Source organism: Oreochromis niloticus, linkage group LG3 (genome assembly GCF_001858045.2).
Source record: "Oreochromis niloticus isolate F11D_XX linkage group LG3, O_niloticus_UMD_NMBU, whole genome shotgun sequence".
NCBI classification, from domain to species: Eukaryota; Metazoa; Chordata; class Actinopteri; order Cichliformes; family Cichlidae; genus Oreochromis; species Oreochromis niloticus.
In genome coordinates, this window is record NC_031967.2 from 65854974 (window position 1) to 65865314 (window position 10341).

The 10341-nt window shown below is 41.3% G+C and overlaps 1 protein-coding gene across 1 annotated transcript; it reads left to right on the plus strand.

Moving 5' to 3' along the window:
* Positions 1 to 1301: 1301 nt before the first annotated feature.
* LOC112846302 (protein NLRC3-like) lies at positions 1302 to 3441 on the plus strand (the record flags this gene model as incomplete). Its single annotated transcript, XM_025905778.1, has 2 exons — positions 1302 to 1506; positions 1673 to 3441. Coding segments are annotated over 2 exons (1974 nt in total), but the record flags the coding sequence as incomplete, so codon positions are not given.
* Positions 3442 to 10341: the final 6900 nt, after the last annotated feature.

Sequence of the window (10341 nt, forward strand, 5' to 3'; positions counted from 1 at the left end):
AAATTAAAAATTTTGTATTGTTCGATACATATGCGTACCGAACCGAAAGCACTGTATCGAACGGTTCATTACCGATACATGTATTGTATTTATATAGTATCCCACAAAATACATTATGGCTCATAAGCCATGTATTTTAATTGAATCTAATTTAATTTAGTATGTAATTTAATGGACTTTTGTTTTTTCTGCCATGGAGCTGTTGACATAAATGTAATTCTGTAATTCCAGTCAAATTAAACCTCTATCCTGCCATTTGTGGCCACTTCACTCTTTTTTCAACCATTTTTGTCCTGTTAATGCAAATGGAATGAAACTTCCAAAGGCTCTATATTTTTGTCAGCTTTTAACTTCAGCTCCTTAATAATGTCAATAATATACACTATAGACCAAATTGTGCCTTCTTGGCTCTATCATGGCCATTTCGGGCCAATTGAAACCCATTATAACCACCTTTTTTGATTCCTTGTTATTGACAGTACTAAGTCATGCAGTTTAGGAAAAATTGCTTTCATTCTAAATTAAACACATGAAATTTGTAGTTTTTAATGTTTTTTACCAAATTACATCATTTACCCATTTTTGGCCAAACAAGCAATTTCATGTAATATTCTTAGTTTCCAATAGGGGCGTTTGATGGCTTACCACACTCCAATGGACCAAAAGAATGACACAATCTTGACATAGGCTCGATCTTAAGGATCTAATAGTTTGTGTTTGTGCATGACATTGCAGCACATGAAAATGATGATGATGAAAAGTAGATCATCCCTGACATCACGACTGAAAGGACATCCATAAACATAAACATACTAAAAATCACCAGAGGCTTATATAATATAATTTTTTATTTTTATTTTCAGATCACTGAAATCTTAAACTTTGTTCTGACCTTCTGTAACCATCAACACTGAAAGAGGTTCCATAAAAACAGACTGTAAATGCCTGATATTTTCACAATCTGAGAGTTTAAAGCTTGACAAACTTCACATGAATTAATCTGAGCAGAAATCTACTGGATCTTTATCCTGTGCTTGACCTAATTCTTTATGATTGTTCCACAGAGTGGACGAGCAGAGCTCAGAGGTTCCCAGTGGTCAGTCTGCCCAGCAGCATCAAACACAGCTGGACTCCATATTTATGGTCTGTACATGTACAACAACTACTTTTACATCTATTCTGTTCACAGTCATCTCCATGCTGCTCTTTGTAGACCAGTGGATTGTCAGTGTGTCCAACATGGAGCTGATGTTTGGCTCCATGATTTCAGTCTGATTGGCTCATTCATAAATATTCTGTTCCAGCTGCTGGAGGACAACATCATCACTTTTGTGAAGAACGAGCTGAAGAAGATCCAGAAGGTTCTGAGTCCAGATTACCCAGAAGGCTTAGAGAGTCAGAGGGAGGATGATGAGCAGAGGAGCAGCAGAGAGGCATTTGTGAAGATCACAGTGGACTTCCTGAGGAGAATGAAGCAGGAGGAGATGGCTGACCGTCTGCAGAGCAGTAAAAGAATTTATCTAAAGATTTAAGCTGCTGGATGAAATTAACATTTATTAATGTCTTACGAGATGGAGCAACATGTTTTAAAGATTCATTCTTTTTGGAATTAAGTGTTTATTTCCACTTTGAAATAAAATTCTACATATTTCTTCTCATTCAGAACTTCAAGCTGCAGTTTGTCATCGTAAACTTAAATCCACCCTGAAGAAGTTCGAGTGTGTGTTTGAGGGGATCGCTAAAGCAGGAAACCCAACCCTTCTGAATCAGATCTACACAGAGCTCTACATCACAGAGGGAAGGACTGCAGAGGTCAATGATGAACATGAGGTCAGACAGATTGAAACAGCATCCAGGAAACCACACAGACCAGAAACAACAATCAGACAAGAAGACATCTTTAAAGCCTCACCTGGAAGAGATGAACCAATCAGAACAGTGCTGACAAAGGGAGTGGCTGGCATTGGGAAAACAGTCTTAACACAGAAATACACTCTGGACTGGGCTGAAGACAAAGCCAACCAGGACATCCAGTTCATATTTCCATTCACTTTCAGAGAGCTGAATGTGCTGAAAGAGGAAGAGTTCAGCTTGGTGGAACTTGTTCATCACTTCTTTACTGAAACCAAAGAAGCAGGAATCTGCAGCGTTGAAGACTTCCAGGTTGTGTTCATCTTTGATGGTCTGGATGAGTGTCGACTTCCTCTGGACTTCCACAAAACTACAATCCTAACTGACCCTAGAAAGTCCACCTCAGTGGATGTGCTGCTGATAAACCTCATCAGGGGGAAACTGCTTCCCTCAGCTCGCCTCTGGATAACCACACGACCTGCAGCAGCCAATCAGATCCCTCCTGATTGTGTTGACATGGTGACAGAAGTCAGAGGGTTCACTGACCCACAGAAGGAGGAGTACTTCAGAAAGAGATTCAGAGATGAGGAGCAGGCCAGCAGGATCATCTCCCACATCAAGACATCACGAAGTCTCCACATCATGTGCCACATCCCAGTCTTCTGCTGGATCACTGCTACAGTTCTGGAGGATGTGCTGGAAACCAGAGAGGGAGGACAGCTGCCCAAGACCCTGACTGAGATGTACATCCACTTCCTGGTGGTTCAGGCCAAAGTGAAGAAGGTCAAGTATGATGGAGGAGCTGAGACAGATTCACACTGGAGTCCAGAGAGCAGGAAGATGATTGAGTCTCTGGGAAAACTGGCTTTTGATCAGCTGCAGAAAGGAAACCTGATCTTCTATGAATCAGACCTGACAGAGTGTGGCATCGATATCAGAGCAGCCTCAGTGTACTCAGGAGTGTTCACACAGATCTTTAAAGAGGAGAGAGGACTGTACCAGGACAAGGTGTTCTGCTTCATCCATCTGAGTGTTCAGGAGTTTCTGGCTGCTCTTCATGTCCATCTGACCTTCATCAACTCTGGACTCAATCTACTGGAACAACAGAAAACCTCCTGGTGGTTTAAACTATCTCTCCACCAGAGTGCTGTGAACAAGGCCTTACAGAGTCCAAATGGACACCTGGACTTGTTCCTCCGCTTCCTCCTGGGTCTTTCACTGCAGACCAATCAGACTCTCCTACGAGGTCTGCTGACACAGACAGGAAGTAGCTCACAGACCAATCAGGAAACAGTTGGGTATATTAAAAAGAAACTCAGTGAGAATCTGTCTGCAGAGAAAAGCATCAATCTGTTCCACTGTCTTTATGAACTGAATGATCGTTCTCTAGTGGAGGAGATCCAACAGTCCCTGAGATCAGGATGTCTCTCCACAGATAAACTGTCTCCTGCTCAGTGGTCAGCTCTGGTCTTTATCTTACTGTCATCAGAAAAAGATCTGGATGTGTTTGACCTGAAGAAATACTCTGCTTCAGAGGAGGCTCTTCTGAGGCTGCTGCCAGTGGTCAAAGCCTCCAACAAAGCTCTGTGAGTACATATGTGATCAGTCTTTTCTTATAACATAAACAGTGTAATGTGTGACGGCCCCTTAAAAACATAACCACATTTAATTAAATGTTTATCAACACTTTAAAAAAAGTAGATTTTATTTTAATGTTTGATAGCAGCAGGAAATGTCAGAGTGTCTTAAACATTTCTGGGTGTCAGCTTTTATCAAAGTCATATCCAGAATCATCCTGTAAGTAAACTCTATTTATACAGCAGCTTTCACAGGTGAAAACTACAAAGTGCTTTTCACTACTAGTACTAGTATGTTTTCAAATTTCAGGTTTGTTAGTTAACCTTAAACAGTAATGCTGACTGGAGCAGGGCGATATGGCCAAAAATATTTATCACGATATATATTTGAAAATTTGCGATAACGATATAACTGACGATATAATTCAATTCAATTCAATTCAATTCAATTTTATTTATATAGCGCCAAATCACAACAAAAGTAGCCTCAAGGCGCTTTATATTGTACAGTAGAGCGCACAATAATAAATACAGAGAAAAACCCAACAATCATATGACCCCCTATGAGCAAGCACTTTGGTGACAGTGGGAAGGAAAAACTCCCTTTTAACAGGAAGAAACCTCCGGCAGAACCAGGCTCAGGGAGGGGCGGGGCCATCTGCTGCGACCGGTTGGGGTGAGAGAAGGAAAACAGGATAAAGACATGCTGTGGAAGAGAGACAGAAATTAATAACAGATATGATTCAATGCAGAGAGGTCTATTAACACATAGTGAGTGGCTGGAAAGGAAAAACTCAATGCATCATGGGAATCCCCGGCAGCCTACGTCTATTGCAGCATAACTAAGGGAGGATTCAGGGTCACCTGGTCCAGCCCTAACTATATGCTTGAGCAAAAAGGAAAGTTTGAAGCCTAATCTTGAAAGTAGAGATAGTGTCTGTCTCCCGAATCCAAACTGGAAGCTGGTTCCACAGAAGAGGGGCCTGAAAACTGAAGGCTCTCCCTCCCATTCTACTTTTAAATACTCTAGGAACAGCAAGTAGGCCTGCAGAGCGAGAGCGAAGTGCTCTAATAGGGTGATATGGTACCACAAGGTCATTAAGATAAGATGGGGCCTGATTATTTAAGACCTTGTATGTGAGGAGCAGGATTTTGAATTCAATTCTGGATTTAACAGGAAGCCAATGAAGGGAAGCCAAAACAGGAGAAATATGTTCTCTCTTCCTAGTCCCTGTCAGTACTCTTGCTGCAGCATTTTGGATTAGCTGAAGACTTTTCAGGGAGTTTTTAGGACATCCTGATAATAAAGAATTACAGTAGTCTAGCCTGGAAGTAATGAAGGCATGAACTAGTTTTTCAGCGTCACTCTGAGACAGGATATTTCTAATTTTAGAGATGTTGCGCAAATGGAAGAAAGCAGTCTTACATATTTGTTTAATATGTGCGTTAAAGGACATGTCCTGGTCAAAAATGACTCCAAGGTTCCTCACAGCATTACTGGAGGCCAAGGTAATGCCATCCAGAGTAAGAATCTGGTTAGATACCATATTTCTAAGATTTTCAGGGCCGAGTACAATAACCTCAGTTTTATCTGAATTAAGAAGCAGAAAGTTAGCGGCCATCCAGGTCTTTATGTCTTTAAGACATTCCTGCAGTTTAACTAATTGGTGTGTGTTACCTGGCTTCATGGAGAGATAGAGCTGCGCGTCATCTGCATAGCAGTGAAAATTTATGCTATGTCTTCTAATGATGCTGCCTAGGGGAAGCATGTATAATGTAAATAGAATTGGTCCTAGCACTGAACCCTGTGGAACACCATAATTGACCTTAGTGTGTGAAGAGGACTCTCCATTTACTTGAACAAATTGGAGTCTATTAGATAGATATGATACAAACCACTGCAGCGCAGTACCTGTAATACCTACAGCATGTTCTAATCGCTCTAATAGGATATTATGGTCAACAGTATCAAACGCAGCACTAAGGTCTAGCAGGACAAGCACAGAGATGAGTCCACTGTCAGAGGCCATAAGAAGATCATTTGTAACCTTCACTAAAGCTGTTTCTGTGCTGTGATGAGCTCTGAAACCTGACTGAAACTCTTCAAATAAGCCATTCCTCTGCAGATGATCTGTTAGCTGTTTGACAACTACTCTTTCAAGGATTTTTGATATAAAAGGAAGGTTGGAGATTGGCCTGTAATTAGCTAAGACAGCTGGGTCTAGAGATGGCTTTTTGAGTAAAGGTTTAACTACAGCCACCTTGAAGGCCTGTGGTACATAGCCGATTATTAGAGATAGGTTGATTATATTTAAGATCGAAGAATTAATTAATGGCAGGACTTCTTTGAGCAGTTTTGTAGGAATGGGGTCTAAAAGACACGTTGATGGTTTGGAGGAATTAATTATTGAAGTTAACTCAGAAAGATCAATTGGAGAAAAAGAGTCTAACTTAACATCGATGGTACTAAAAGTAGCTGTAGACGATATTACATCTGTGGGATGATTATTGGTAATTTTTTCTCTAATGATAAAAATTTTTTTTGTGAAGAAGTTCATGAAGTCATTACTAGTTAACGTTAAAGGGATGGTTGGCTCAGTAGAGCTCTGACTTTTTGTCAGCCTGGCTACAGTGCTGAAGAGAAACCTGGGGTTGTTCTTATTTTCTTCAGTCAGTGACAAATAGTAAGATGTTCTGGCTTTGCGGAGGGCTTTCTTATAAAGCAGCAAACTATTTCTCCAGGCTAAATGATGATCCTCTAAATTTGTGAGACGCCATTTCCTCTCCAGCTTACGAGTTATCTGCTTTAGGCTACGTGTTTGAGAATTATACCACGGAGTCAGGGACTTTGGATTTGAGGCCTTAGTTTTCACAGGAGCTACAGTATCCAGAGTCGTACGTAGTGAGAAGGTAAAATTATTAACAAGATAATCAACCTCTGTTGGAGTAGCGTTCAGATAGCTGCTCTGCTCTATGTTGGTACAGGGCATTGAAGATGATAACAGTGGGTGGATTATATTCTTAAACTTAGTTACAGCACTTTCAGAAAGACATCTACTTTGATAAAGTCTACTCTCCATTGCTGTGTAATCAATTATTGTAAATGTAAATGTTATCAGGAAATGATCAGACAGCAGAGGGTTTTCAGGAAACACTGTTTGTAACGGCGGATATGTAAAGCTAGCTCATATACACGTAATATAACGTTCGTGCTTTTATTTTGGTAACTTCCGGTGTAACCGGGAGTGAATGTTGTAACGGTAACTAGCTTGATGTACAAAAAGGACGGAAGAAAACGATAAACTACTGCTAACGGAGAAAAGGGAGAGAAAACATGGTTAAATTGTATAAAAACAAACGGTTCTAGTTACAGTCGACAGGGGAACAAGGTTTGTAATGTACATGATTTAATTTGAGCAATCGGAAGTGCATAATGTGTATTGTATAGTTTAATAGAAAATGGTTAGACCAGCGTAATGAGCGGTTAAAATGGTGTTACATAAATAACATGGTAATTGTTTTATTTGTTTGTCTAGCTCTTACGTTGGTTCGTTGTCTGATACACGGCAAGGAATAATAAAGGTCATTCAACAACCATCAGTTCTGGCCTTCTCAGTTCGACTGGATGCTACAGTAAGAGCTTGACCGCCGCCATTTTGCTACACCACGAGGGCTCAAGGTTTAACGGCAATTCCCACAACGTCCAGCAGATGGCAGAAGCAGGTCAGAGAATAAAACGGTGAAAGGCATAAGGAAAATAAAGTTAAAATGGAGGATTCAGAAGAAGACATTAATGAACAGTTTTCAAGCAAAGAACAAATAGCAAATGAGCCACAAGATAAAACTCAAAGTGACTCCGCGGTTCCAAGGCGTTCAGAAAGAGCCAAGGTGCCAACCGAAAAAATGCTAACTTATCAGAAGGAAGAGATAAGTAAAAAAGAAAAAAGACTATTAACTCTTTATGAACAATGGAAAATACGAGTGCGAGAAACAAGAGAAAGATTAAAGTTGGACATTTCAGAGAAAGAAATGGCAGATCTTGCAGATGATGTAGAGCAAAGAAAAGATGAACTGCTAAAGTTGTACACTGAAATGAGAAGTCACATTGCACCTCCATCAGACATACGAAGAAAAACCGATGCATGTGAAGCAGTTACTCATGACATTGTGAAAGTCATCCTGGAAAGAATAAGCGGTGTAGATGGAGATTTTGATGGAGAATATGAAAGAAAACGTCTACGCAGACTATTAGAACATGATTATGCCCAATCCATTTATGGTTCAACTGCAGCATCGAAACGTAGCCAACTGTCTTCAGCCTCACATCTTGCTTCAAAACGAGCAGATGCAGCAGCAGAACTAGCAGCAAAGGAAGCAGAGTACAAGATTGTACAAGAGGAACAAAGACAGAAGGAAAAGATAAAGGCTCTAGAAGAGGAGCATAAGAAGCAAATGGCAGTTCAAACATCAGAGCTGGAACGCTTGAAAGCCGAAAGGGAAGTGGAAGCCGCTCGCGCCAGGTTGGACGCCTACAACAGAGAGTTATCGCAACTTGATGATGCATATTCAGTAAAGACGGAAAGGGTGAACCCAGAGCATACACCCAAACACACTGTACCATCATACACCTTACCGGCGCCAACAGCCCCTCCTAGTGTCAGCCAGCTTGCACAGGCGGTACAAGACAGCATAAGAATAAACAGACTCCCCACGCCAGAACCAACAATGTTTAGTGGTGAGCCAATAAAATTTATTGAATGGAAATCCACTTTCATGTCACTTATTGAACAAACTGGCATGTCAGCAGCAGATAAACTGTACTATCTAAAAAGGTATGTAACTGGCTCAGCTCGCAAGTGCCTTGAAGGGACTTTCTTCAGAAATGATGAAGAAGCGTATAACGACGCTTGGGCAAGGTTAAACCAAAGGTATGGACAGCCATTTGTGCTACAAAGGGCATTTAGAGAGAAGTTATCTGGTTGGCCTAAAATACAGTCGAGAGATGCTGATGGGCTAAGGAACTTTGCTGATTTTGTGAATGCATGCATGCTTGCCATGCCTCATGTGAAAGGACTGCAAATACTCAATGACTGTGAAGAAAATCAGAAACTGTTGCATAAACTGCCAGACTGGATAAACACAAGATGGAACAGGCATGTAACAAAGATACTCATGAACGGTGGCGAATTTCCCAGCTTCAGTGAATTTGCCTCCTTTCTCTCACTTGAAGCAGAAGTAGCATGCAACCCAGTCACTTCCATACATGCACTTCGCTCCACGGAAACAAATGATGACAAAAGAAACACAAGAGAAGTCAAAAGAAACAAGGCAAGTGTATTCAACATTAACACAACTGAACGAGATGCAAAGACTAAAATATACAACAGTTCTTCATGCACACTGTGCCAAGAGTCGCATCCACTTATAAAGTGCCCAAACTTCCTGCAAATGACCCTGGAAATGAAAAGGAAACATGTAAAGGATAATAAACATTGTTATGGTTGTTTAAAGCAAGGTCACGGTGCTAAGGACTGCAAACGGCGTCTCACTTGCGAAACCTGCTCTAAGAGACACCCGACCTGTCTTCACGATGAGAACTACAGCATTAGTCTGCAAAGAGAAATGCAAGATCAAGTGAGTATGGACAACGCAACACAAGGGAACTCACCTGAAAGTGCAACAGCCATGGCGTTAAATGTCGCTAGAGCAGAACACGCAGTCAGTACGTCCATGATAGTCCCAGTATGGGTCTCAACGGCTGCTAATCCACAAAAGGAAAAACTAGTCTATGCGCTACTAGACACACAGAGTGACACTGTTTTTATAGATCAGGATGTAACACAGAAACTGCAAGCAAACGTGTGCCCTGTAAAACTCAGACTAACCACAATGATGGGTAAAAACGCAGTAGTAAGCAGTGGAAAGGTGTGTGATCTTCTAGTGAGAGGTTACAATTCAGCAACAGTGCTAAGGCTCCCAACTGCTTACACAAAGGACTACATACCTGCAAATAGAGAACACATACCAACATGTGACACGGCAAAACTGTGGAGTCATTTGTCGTCCATTGTAGATGAGATTCCACCGCTCCTCAGTTGTGAGGTGAGTCTCCTGATTGGTTATACTTGTTCCCAAGCTCTGGCGCCCAGACAAGTACTCTTAGGCAAAGACAATGAGCCATATGCCATCCAAACTGATTTAGGATGGAGCATAGTTGGCAACTCAGTGCCATGCAATGCATCTGAGACTACAAGGAGTCTCTGCCACAGAATAACTGTTAAAGAAATGCCTCCATGTACTCCTGCAGATGCAATACGTGCACTAGAAATGGACTTCAAAGAAAACGAAATAAACGAAAAGATGGTGTCTCAAGACGACCTCAGGTTTCTTGAGAAACTTGAACAAGGCATAACACAAACAGAAAAGGGACATTATGAAATGCCATTGCCATTTAAAGAGAGGCCACAAATGCCAGATAACAGACAACTTGCTGAGAGCAGACTCAATCAGCTTAAACGTAAACTAATGCGCGATGAAAAATACAAAGGGGACTACGTCACATATATGAATGACATCATACAAAGGGGTGATGCCGAAGAGACTGATGATAACGGACCTGAAGGTGAGACATGGTACATACCGCACCATGGCATCTATCACCCAAAGAAACCAGAACGGCTACGTGTGGTGTTCGATTGTTCAGCCAGACACAAGGGCACATGTCTTAATGACTATTTACTAAATGGCCCTGACATGATAAACAACTTGACTGGCGTGCTTGTCCGCTTTCGACAACATCAGGTGGCACTAATGTGTGACATTGAAAAGATGTTCCATCAATTCAAAGTCAACACAAACGATCGCGACTATTTGCGCTTTTTATGGTGGAAAGGAGGAGACATGAGCAAACCAC